Source organism: Heptranchias perlo, chromosome 43 (assembly GCF_035084215.1).
Source record: "Heptranchias perlo isolate sHepPer1 chromosome 43, sHepPer1.hap1, whole genome shotgun sequence".
NCBI classification, from domain to species: Eukaryota; Metazoa; Chordata; class Chondrichthyes; order Hexanchiformes; family Hexanchidae; genus Heptranchias; species Heptranchias perlo.
Window position 1 is genome coordinate 3,349,953 of NC_090367.1, and position 11,905 is coordinate 3,361,857.

The window sequence follows — 11,905 nt, forward strand, 5'->3', positions numbered from 1 at the left end:
TCTTACCCCTTTCCCCGAACCCCTTTGAAACCTTTCTCGAATATTTTTAAAAGCGACGATCGATTCCGGTTCTCCCGCTGTTTCTGGTTGGGCGTTCCGTGTCCGGATGGCCCTCCGACTGGGTTTAACGGGGCCCGCCGTCCCTGGTCCTTGGTGTGTCCGTTGGCTCATTGCCCTCTTTCTCTCCTTCCAGCCGAGTTTCACTCTCTCTGCCCAGACGGGAAGGGATTCCTGGTGAGCGACGACAACTTGTTCACAATCGGTCTGCCGGCTTACAGGGGTGAGTACCGTCAGCCTGGGGGGTCTGGGGGGGTCTGTCTCAGGACACTAGGAACAGGAGGAGGCCATTCAGCCCCTCTAGCCTCTTCCGCCGCTCATGGCTGATCTGTATCTTAACTCCATCTTGCCCGCCTTGGTCCCGTAACCCTTAATACCCTTACCTAACAAAAATCTTATCAGTCTCATTTATTGCCCATCCCTAATTGCCCTCGAGAAGGTGGTGGTGAGCCGCCTTCTTGAACCGCTGCAGTCCGTGTGGTGACGGTTCTCCCACAGTGCTGTTAGGGAGGGAGCTCCAGGATTTTGACCCAGCGACAATGAAGGAACGGCCGATATATTTCCAAGTCCGGATGGTGTGTGACTCGGAGGGGAACGTGTGGGTGGTGCTGTCCCCATGTGCCTGAGACATGTTAATCTAACACGTTAATTGAATTGATTTGGGCGTTTCTGACCCTCTCCTCTCCCAAAGGTGCTGACCCACACCAGTGTCACCAGCCCGCCACTCTTCCCGGCCAGCCTCGACAGCGAGCGTCGGCGGGCTGTTTGACTGCATGAGGCGTCACAGCCGAGTCCAATCCTCAGCTGGCACCCACACACATGCACCTTCCGTCAGGGGTCAGTGGATAGGGGTTTGGGGGGAGGTAGAGAGAGGGGAGGGGGGCAGGATTTTGTCCCAAACCCCTCCCTCCCTCCCTACCCCAGAATTGCTACACTCAGACCCTCCTGGTGTGGAGGGTGAGATGTGTCTTGCCGGTGGAGACAGGAGAGTCCCAGATGCACCTCAGATTGGGGCCTGGCAGCCACCTGGATCACAAAGCTGGCCACAGGCGGGGGCGACCAGCCCCGCAGTCCAAAACCAACTTGGCTGCACCTTGGCCGACAGTCCTCGGCTGCTCGTCACACTCAAAAACGGTTCCTTGGCGGGGAGCATGGTCTGGAGATTATTGTGTTCTTTTCTTTTCTGACTCCAGACATCGATGAATGCACGCTGTTCGGGCAGGAAATCTGCAAGGAAGGTTTCTGCATGAACACCCAGCCCGGCTTCGAGTGTTACTGCAAACAAGGTTTTTACTACGACGGGGCCCTGCTCCAGTGTCTGGGTGAGGAGGAGCTTCTAACCACACAGCAGTGCACTTTACTCCTGTCAGCATCTGTCTGTTACAGTGTACAGTGAACATCTGGAGGGAGGGAGAGCAGGCAAAGGTCACGTGTACGTTGAACATCTGGAGGGAGGGAGAGCAGGCAAAGGTCACGTGTACGGTGAACAGCTGGAGGGAGAGAGAGCAGGCTAAGGTTCACGTGTACGGTGAACATCTGGAGGGAGGGAGAGCAGGCAAAGGTCACGTGTACGGTGAACAGCTGGAGGGAGGGAGAGCAGGCAAAGGTCACGTGTACGGTGAACAGCTGGAGGGAGAGAGAGCAGGCTAAGGTTCACGTGTACGGTGAACATCTGGGGGGAGGGAGAGCAGGCAAAGGTCACGTGTACGGTGAACATCTGGGGGGAGGGAGAGCAGGAAAAGGTCACGTGTACGGTGAACAGCTGGAGGGAGGGAGAGCAGGCAAAGGTCCCATGTACAGTGAACATCTGGGGGGAGGGAGAGCAGGAAAAGGTCACGTTTACGGTGAACAGCTGGAGGGAGGGAGAGCAGGCAAAGGTCATGTGTACGGTGAACATCTGGAGGGAGGGAGAGCAGGCAAAGGTCACGTGTACGTTGAACATCTGGAGGGAGGGAGAGCAGGCAAAGGTCCTGTGTACGGTGAACATCTGGGGGGTGGGAGAGCAGGCAACTGTCACGTGTACGGTGAACATCTGGAGGGAGGGAGAGCAGGCAAAGGTCACATGTACGGTGAACATCTGGAGGGAGGGAGAGCAGGCAAAGGTCACGTGTACGGTGAACATCTGGAGGGAGGGAGAGCAGGCAAAGGTCCCATGTAGAGTAAACATCTGGGGGCACTGCAGGCGAAGCTCCCTTGTGAACATCTGGGGAGAGCCCTGTTTAAATTTGACTCATTTGCTAAGAGTGAGGTGTTTGGACCAGTTTTTAAGGGCCGGATGCCCAGAAATCAGTGCATTCGAGGAGCTAGCCCCTTACCACCCCTCTCAGAAACATCACAAAAGTGCTTAACACACAATGAATGACTTTGAGGCGCATAGACACTTGTTACGTGGGCAAATACCGCAGCCGCTTGGCGCACAGCAAGATCCCGTGAGCAGTAACGGAGGCGGACGAGCGAGTCAGAGGGTTGCGGAGGGGGAGGGGGAGGGGGAGGAGGAGGAACGTCTCGAGCCGGCCGCTCGGTGAGTCGCCGCGGCCCGGGTGCTCGGGGACCGAGCCCGGCTGTTACCCACGTGCTGACTTTGTGCTCCCCAGATGTGGACGAGTGCCAGGACCTGCAGAGCTGCCCCAACGCCAGGTGCACCAACACGAAGGGGTCCTACACCTGCGCCTGCTCTCCGCCAACCATCTTCGACACGGTGAAGAGGCGCTGTGTACAGCCCGTGGTCACCATCGGTAGGTACTGGTGGAAGCCGGGGCCAAATACCCAACTAACCCAGTCGGGTCGCCAACTCTGGTTGGACGTATTCCTGGAGGTTTCATCACACGACCTCCCACCTCCTGCCGCCCCCCGCCCCCCCCCTCCCGCCATTGGCCGCCCAATATGTCCATCCTCGCGGTTCCCCACCTTCCCAACCAATCGGAAAGCAAAGAGACTCTTCATTCCCCCATTGGATGATTCTTGACTGTCAGTCGTACATTCTGTTTTCCCATCTTTAATATTTTTATAACTGATCAACAAAAGTGTTCAAAGAAAATGAAAAAAAAAATCGCACAATTTTGTTTTTTAAATGTCCCGATGGGTTTTCTCCCGATGGGTTTTGCTCGCAGCAGTGACCGGGAGATCAGCCTTTAATTCCTGGAGACTCCAGGGCAATCCTGGAGGGTTGGCGACCCTGGGGGGTGACTGGAAGGGGAGGGGGGGGGCCCCTGGGCATTCCACTGAGAGGTTTGGACTTCACGGCTTTAGGATCCAGATGGGCACGGCGACAGGTGAGCACGACGACAGGCGGGCACGACGGCAGGTGGGCACGACGACAGGTGGGCACAACAGGTGCATACGACCACTGGTGGGCACGACGACAGGTGGGCACGACGACAGGTGGGCACGACAGGTGCATGCGACCACAGGTGGGCACGGCGACAGGTGGGCACGACAGGTGCATGCGACCACAGGTGGGCACGGCGACAGGTGGGCACGACAGGTGCATGCGACCACAGGTGGGCACGGCGACAGGTGGGCACGACAGGTGCATGCGACCACAGGTGGGCACGGCGACAGGTGGGCACGACAGGTGCATGCGACCACAGGTGGGCACGGCGACAGGTGGGCACGACAGGTGCATACGACCACAGGTGGGCACGGCGACAGGTGGGCACGACAGGTGCATGCGACCACAGGTGGGCACGGCGACAGGTGGGCACGACAGGTGCATGCGACCACAGGTGGGCACGGCGACAGGTGGGCACGACAGGTGCATGCGACCACAGGTGGGCACAACCAAAGCTGGGGCTGACGACAGCTAGGCACGACGAGCGGTGGGCATGGCCACAGGTGGGGGCGACACGAGGTGGGGACGGGGTGTGACCAGGAATGTGTTGAGAGATGTTTTTTTTCTCTTTCACTGTCATGCACAGACCGGGCGGAGACAGACCGCGACCTCTGCTGGAAACACGTTGGTAACGACTTCATGTGCAGCCACCCCCTGGTCGGGTACCACACCACCTTCTCGGAATGCTGCTGCCAGCACGGCCAGGCCTGGGGGCTGGACTGCCGTCCGTGTCCCATGAGGATGTCAGGTGAGAAAAGGGCAGCTTTGACCCACCGTGGGCACCAGAGTTCCTGCCCAGTGGCTCAACCCCAACTAATGTCTTAACTCAAGGGTCACACTGCACCGTGGTGCCCCACACAGTGACGGGACGGGGGGGTCTGTGTCTGTGATTCCCCCCCACACACACAGTGACGGGACGGGGGGGTCTGTGTCTGTGATTCCCCCCCACACACACAGTGATGGGACGGGGGGTCTGTGTCTGTGATTCCCCCCCACACACACAGTGATGGGACGGGGGGTCTGTGTCTGTGATTCCCCCACACACACAGTGATGGGACGGGGGGTCTGTGTCTGTGATTCCCCCACACACAGTGATGGGACGGGGGCTCTGTGTCTGTGATTCCCCCCCACACACACAGTGATGGGACGGGGGGTCTGTGTCTGTGATTCCCCCACACAGTGACGGGACGGGGGGGTCTGTGTCTGTGATTCCCCCCCACACACACAGTGATGGGACGGGGGGTCTGTGTCTGTGATTCCCCCACACACACAGTGACGGGACGGGGGGTCTGTGTCTGTGATTCCCCCCCACACACACAGTGATGGGACGGGGGTCTGTGTCTGTGATCTTACCCCACACACAGTGATGGGACGGGGGGTCTGTGTCTGTGATTCCCCCACACAGTGATGGGACGGGGGGTCTGTGTCTGTGATTCCCCCACACACAGTGACGGGACGGGGGGTCTGTGTCTGTGATTCCCCCACACACACAGTGATGGGACGGGGGGTCTGTGTCTGTGATTCCCCCACACACAGTGACGGGACGGGGGGGTCTGTGTCTGTGATTCCCCCACACACACACAGTGACGGGACGGGGGGTCTGTGTCTGTGATTCCCCCCACACACACAGTGACGGGACGGGGGGTCTGTGTCTGTGATCTTACCCCACTCTTGAGCACTGACCCTCCCAGTTGGCTCGAGCTGACTGTCTGGTATCAGTGACCCCACTCGTTGGAGAGAAGTCCTCACTTCACTGATGTGAGCTTTTGTCTTTTTCAGCCATCCACTCTCGCCTGTGCAACATAACACGGTGGGTCCCAAACGTCCGGCCAGGCCGAGGAGTGGATCTGAGCCAATCGGAACAGATGGACGCGTCACATAGCAGCGATGGTGAGTAGGACAGACACCGCTCTGTTGGACTTTCCTGGCGCTTTCTCTCCACAATCTCATTAAACCCCGCGGAGGGTCCCCGAGGGCAACAGTCCCAGTCCCCCCCACCGCGCCCCAACTGAGATCTACGCGCGGGATGGATGTAGGGTCTCGTATCGACCACACAAGTCTCCCCCACCCTACCCCACTTGCTGGCTCGGTGGGGAAATGCACTGCTCGTGTGGGACTGAGCAGTGGAGACCAGCCCACCCAGGAGATCTGCTCTGTGCGACCAGAGCAATGAACGGGGGAAAGAGAGACTAAGAGGGAGAGAGAGAGATTGGGGAGAAAGGAAGAGAGAGGGGATAGAGAGACTAAGAGGGAGAGAGAGATTGGGGAGAAAGGAAGAGAAAGGGGATAGAGAGACTAAGAGGGAGAGAGAGATTGGGGAGAAAGGAAGAGAGAGGGGATAGAGGAGAATGGGAGAGAGAGAGAGAGGAGAATGGAAGAGGGGGGGAAAGAAAAACTAAGGGAGGAAGAGAGAAAGAGAGAGGGGATAGAGGGAGAATGGAAGAGAGAGGGGGATAGAGGGACTAAGGGGGGGAGAATGGGAGAGGGGACAGAGAGACTAGGAGGGAGAGAGAAAGATATGGGAGAAAGGAAGAGAGAGGGGATAGAGAGACTAGGGGAGGGAAAGAGAGAGAGATGGGGAGAAAGAAGAGAGAGGGATAGAGAGACTAGGGGAGGGAAAGAGAGAGAGATGGGGGAGAATGGAAGAGAGAGGGCGAGAGAGACTAAGGGAGAGAGAGAGAGAGATGGGGAGAAAGGAAGAGAGAGGGACAGAGAGATGAAGGGAGGGAGAGAGAGATAGGGGAGAAAAAGGAAGAGAGAGGGATAGGGAGACTAAGAGAGGGAAAGAGAGAGAGATGGGGGAGAATGGAAGAGAGGGATAGAGAGTAAGGGAGAGAGAGAGAGCTGGGGAGAAAGGAAGAGAGAGGGATAGAGAGACTAGGGGAGGGAAAGAGAGAGAGATGGGGAGAAATAAGAGAGAGGGATAGAGAGACTAGGGGAGGGAAAGAGAGAGAGATGGGGGAGAATGGAAGAGAGGGATAGAGAGAAAGGGAGATAGAGAGAGAGATGGGGAGAAAGGAAGAGAGGGGGCGAGAGAGACTAAGGGAGAGAGAGAGAGAGATGGGGAGAAAGGAAGAGAGAGGGACAGAGAGATGAAGGGAGAGAGAGAGAGAGATGGGGAGAATGGGAGAGAGAGGGATAGAGAGACTAAGGGAGAGAGAGAGAGAGATGGGGAGAAAGGAAGAGAGAGGGATAGAGAGACTAAGGGAGAGAGAGAGAGAGATGGGGAGAAAGGGAGAGAGAGGGATAGAGAGAAAGGGAATGGGCCAGGGACATCAGATAAGAGGAATACAATAATCAGACCAACGAGGGACTGGAGACAAAGTGACACAGAGTGAGGGGGAGAATGAAGACGAGAATCCAGGTCTCTCTAATCGTTTGTGAAGCTTTTCTTTTTAACGGTTCCTGAACTCTGGACTGAACGTTACCAAGTAACAGGCCAGACTGAGAGCGGCGAGCTCCAAATTCGACTGTCCTCTCGGGTGGCTGATGGTGTGAGGTACGGGAGTGTAAAGAGAAAGGAAAGAAATGAGCCGGGGGAAGGGGGGAGGGGGGAGGGAGAGACAAAGAGAGGGAAAGGGGAGAGGGAGGTGGAAAGGGAGAGAAAAAGCATGAGGGGGGAAAAGGAGAGTGGGACGAGAAAGAGAGGAGAAGGGAGCGATGAGGTGGAGAGAGGGAGAATGAAGAGAGCAGGAATGAGTTCTATTGCTGTGAGACAGCGTTCGAATATAATCACCTCCTTCAGTACCTCCCGATGCAAGGGTCCCTGTGCATGCACTGTGTGTATAGAAATCATAAACCATCAATAAAGAACAGCTTTACCCTTCATTACACACAGACCGCAGGTACCAGGAGGGTGTTCACCAGGCAGTCCTGGGCCAAAACTGCATACAAAAGTGAACTTCACCAAAATTGTGATTCCCCACCCCCACCCCCCCAGTAAACCATCTGTGGTGCTGAGCAGGATTCAGACGTGCTTATCGCTCTGAGGGGTTTCTCTGACTCGTTTGCCTCTGTGCAGATAACAGTTCCGACGAGGACTCTGACGAATGCTCCTGTAGGCACGGGCGGTGTGTGCGGGGACGGTCGAGGTGCGAATGCTACAAAGGCTTCCAGCTGGACAGCAGCGGGAAGTGTCGAGGTTTGTATAAAACTGCACTGCACACCGCACAGGCAAGTACGGTGTTTTATCTCAACTTACACAGGAGACAACACACGTCAGTCAGTGTTTTGCAGACAGAGATGGGTATCGTAGAGTGAGATCATTAATACACCTGACAAGGCAGTTTATATCACGAATGCAAACACTCCCAGGGCAGGTACAGCACGGGTTAGATACAGAGTAAAGCTCCCTCAACACTGTCCCATCAAACACTCCCAGGGCAGGTACAGCACGGGTTAGATACAGAGTAAAGCTCCCTCTACACTGTCCCATCAAACACTCCCAGGGCAGGTACAGCACGGGTTAGATACAGAGTAAAGCTCCCTCTACACTGTCCCATCAAACACTCCCAGGGCAGGTACAGCACGGGTTAGATACAGAGTAAAGCTCCCTCTACACTGTCCCATCAAACACTCCCAGGGCAGGTACAGGGTAAGATACAGAGTAAAGCTCCCTCTACACTGTCCCGTCAAACACTCCCAGGAGCAGGTACAGGGTTAGATACAGAGTAAAGCTCCCTCCACACTGTCCCATCAAACACTCCCAGGGCAGGTACAGCACGGGTTAGATACAGAGTAAAGCTCCCTCTACACTGTCCCATCAAACACTCCCAGGGCAGGTACAGCACGGGTTAGATACAGAGTAAAGCTCCCTCTACACTGTCCCATCAAACACTCCCAGGGCAGGTACAGCACGGTTTAGATACAGAGTAAAGCTCCCTCTACACTGTCCCATCAAACACTCCCAGGGCAGGTACAGCACGGTTTAGATACAGAGTAAAGCTCCCTCTACACTGTCCCATCAAACACTCCCAGGGCAGGTACAGCACGGTTTAGATACAGAGTAAAGCTCCCTCTACACTGTCCCGTCAAACACTCCCAGGGCAGGTACAGGGTTAGATACAGAGTAAAGCTCCCTCTACACTGTCCCGTCAAACACTCCCAGGGCAGGTACAGGGTTAGATACAGAGTAAAGCTCCCTCTACACTGTCCCGTCAAACACTCCCAGGGCAGGTACAGGGTTAGATACAGAGTAAAGCTCCCTCTACACTGTCCCATCAAACACTCCCAGGGCAGGTACAGCACAGTTTCGATACAGAGTAAAGCTCCCTCTACACTGTCCCAATAATGTTTCTTAATCCCCAACTCCAGAAGGAGTCCTCCAAAGCACCAGTGGGTTAAGATGGTGATTTCACGCTGCACCCTTCCAGCCAGCAGATGGGATTTTTGACACATGTCCGGTCTGGATTCGAACCCAGGTCCCAGAGGTGAAAGGTCACAGTCACCACCCAGTGCCCCGGTTGCTGATATTCTGATCTGAACACAAAGGGATTTCCCCATCACCCCGATCTTTTGTTTCCGATATTCTCCCTGACATTTGCCGGGGGGAAATCAAACGGGTTAAAAACTGCACTAAAACAGCCGAGAAATAGCGGAAGGTTCCAGGGAAGGTTTCCCACTCCACCGATCCCACACATCAGGTAACTGCGGACCCCCACCCCACCCCGGCCCACGATTTTCCGCCAGTTGAGGTGAAACATTATGGGCTGGAGGTGCACTTCCCCCCCCCCCCCCCGCCCACCTTGTTTTTTGTACGGTGAAAAGATTTGTCTTTCCAGGGCCGTTCTCACTGATCTCGCCCGCTCTCTGACCCCCACAGACATCAACGAGTGCCTCGAGCTGCATCGCAAACGTTTCCTGTGCAAGAACGCTCGCTGCATCAATACTCTGGGCTCGTACCGGTGTATCTGCTACCAGGGCTTCGTGCCAGCGCGGCGTCACAACGTCTGCATACGGTGGAAGACAAACTAGAACGCAGCGCCAGAAAACCGAACACAAAACAAAAAAACACTTTCCTCGTCATCCATTTTTTGGTCAGCAAGATCCGAGGGGGGGGGGAAGCCAGCCCCTCGTATCAAATGTTAAACGTTGAAAATATTTGTTTAATTTTGGAAACACCTATTTAATATTTTGGGGGTAAAAAGAGGGAGGATGGGAGGGGAAGGCACTTAATGTCACTGTTATCCATTTCATACCTTCAGTTGGTGGGAGTTCAATTGTCCAATTTATTTTTTTATAATGATTGCTTAAAAAAAAGAGGGGAAAAGATTTGACACACTCAATATGGCGGCTTTCTGGCGGTTTGCTGGCGGCCGTTTTTGTTTTGAACACAAGGACACTGTCGTCCAACGGATAAACCGAAGAACTGCCAGGCAACGCTGTACGGCGATATCAGACCTTTATCTCCAGGAGATTTGAGCATACTGGTGCTTGATAATTCAAAACCGAAAAGGAGATTGAAGACTCTGTGACACATTCAGTATGGTGGCAGCAGGGGTGGGGAGGGGGGGAAAGGCCGCTTGCTGCCACCCTGAATGTACCAACAGCAATTTTGAACGGTGGAGACGGAGTGGGGGCCCTGCCCATGAAGCCACCACTTCAGACTGGACTGTGATGTAGATATTAATAAAAGGAATGAACTTACCAGTTGATGTGCGGCTTGAAGGGACTGTGCAAGTTTTGGCTCGCTAAAGTAGAAATTCATTTAGGGAGAGGGCTAGAGTGAGTAAAATGACAGACGTTTCGATCCATGATAGCACCGTTTTATGTCTGTTTCTTTCGGTCGCCAGGAGTGAGCATTCACACAAAGACCCATGACCCACAGAGCTCTGCTCTGGGTGTTTTATCCCTGCTGTGTGGGACTGATCCTGCTCTAGGGTCACTCGAACCTAACTGGTTTTGCGCTGCCCTTTGGAGCCGGTCGGTCTGTGGCCCACAGCGGGCGGAGAAACCGAGCTCACAGCAGCAGGGCGGTGGGAGAATAGTGTGTGCGTGCGCCACAGACAGCTTATTGCCAAGGAACTGCGTACAGTTCTGGGCACTGAACCACGCATGGGGATTGGGCTCAGGGATATTTACACTGTTTTAAAAAGAGAGCTTCAAGGTGAGCCTATCGATTCAGGAGAGAATGAGAAAGATGCTAAAAGGAGAGGCTGGAGGCAAGAGATGGGATTCACTCACACACCTCTTGTGGTATCCTGAATGTGAACGAGGGGTTAGAAGAGGAACACAGCAAGAGAACTCCCTTTATAAAGCTCTTTAGACACGTCTACCACAATGGAGGGGTTGAGTTCGAAATTCCGACCAGCTCTGTAGACCTGGTTTTCAAATACCTTTTCCCCCTACCAATCCTTCCTAGGGTTTGAGCAGACAGGCAGCCTTCTGGCACCTTGCCCGTTCCCCCTCCCCCAGGTGGCCGTTCATGTGTGAGCATCAGGAGGCTATTCTGTCATGGACAGCATCGCAGAGAAGCCAAAATGATTCTGCCCCCACTTGGCGGCCACATCTTTGGGACGAGGCAGCAAGTGGCTGATATCATCTCTCCCTCCCTCCCCCACCCAGTAGGAGTCTGAGACTTTAGGAGAGGATGGAGTCAAACCAAACAGAAAGTCCCACAACAGACATCAAACTATAACTCCATGGTACTTACCTAAATAATCAGCTGTGAAAATGCCAGTGATTGAGATCCACAAGTTCCAAGATATTCACCCCTTCCCGTTCACAATCCCAATGGTCCGAGCCTCGTCCCGTTCACTCCCACTGTACACAATCCCAATGGACCAAACCCCTTCCCGTTCACTCCCACTGTACACAATCCCAATGGACCAAACCCCTTCCCGTTCACTCCCACTGTACACAATCCCAATGGACCAAACCCCTTCCCGTTCACTCCCACTGTACACAATCCCAATGGACCAAACCCCTTCCCGTTCACTCCCACTGTACACAATCCCAATGGACCAAACCCCTTCCCGTTCACTCACACTGTACACAATCCCAATGGACCAAACCCCTTCCCGTTCACTCCCACTGTACACAATCCCAATGGACCAAACCCCTTCCCGTTCACTCCCACTGTACACAATCCCAATGGACCAAACCCCTTCCCGTTCACACCCACTGTACACAATCCCAATGGACCAAACCACTTCCCGTTCATGCCCACTGTACACAATCCCAATGGAACAAACCCGTTCATGCCCACTGTACACAATCTCAATGGACCAAACTCCTTCCCATTCACTCCCACTGTACACAATCCCAATGGACCAAACCACTTCCCGTTCATGCCCACTGTACACAATCTCAATGGACCAAACTCCTTCCCATTCACTCCCACTGTACATAATCCCAATGGACCAAGCCCTGTCCCATTCACTCCCACTGTTCAGAATCCCAATGGACCAAGCCCTGTCCTGTTCACTCCCACTGTTCAGAATCCCAATGGACAGAACTCCTTCCATTATAGGTAGTGGAGGTTGGAATGTATTTTAATTAACAGTGCAGGGAGCATCT

The 11,905-nt window shown here is 54.5% G+C and overlaps 1 protein-coding gene across 1 annotated transcript in view; it reads left to right on the plus strand.

The window, feature by feature from the left end:
- Positions 1–10,143, plus strand: part of LOC137306334 (latent-transforming growth factor beta-binding protein 3-like) — a 160,959-nt gene extending 150,816 nt beyond the window's left edge. The window contains exons 20-26 of the mRNA XM_067975482.1: positions 54–280; positions 1,251–1,379; positions 2,652–2,792; positions 3,975–4,136; positions 5,168–5,278; positions 7,410–7,529; positions 9,210–10,143. Coding sequence (XP_067831583.1) covers positions 54–280; positions 1,251–1,379; positions 2,652–2,792; positions 3,975–4,136; positions 5,168–5,278; positions 7,410–7,529; positions 9,210–9,361 — 1,042 coding nt within the window. The 3' untranslated portion in view covers positions 9,362–10,143. The remainder of the gene's footprint in view (positions 1–53; positions 281–1,250; positions 1,380–2,651; positions 2,793–3,974; positions 4,137–5,167; positions 5,279–7,409; positions 7,530–9,209) is intronic.
- The last annotated feature ends 1,762 nt before the right edge of the window (positions 10,144–11,905 follow it).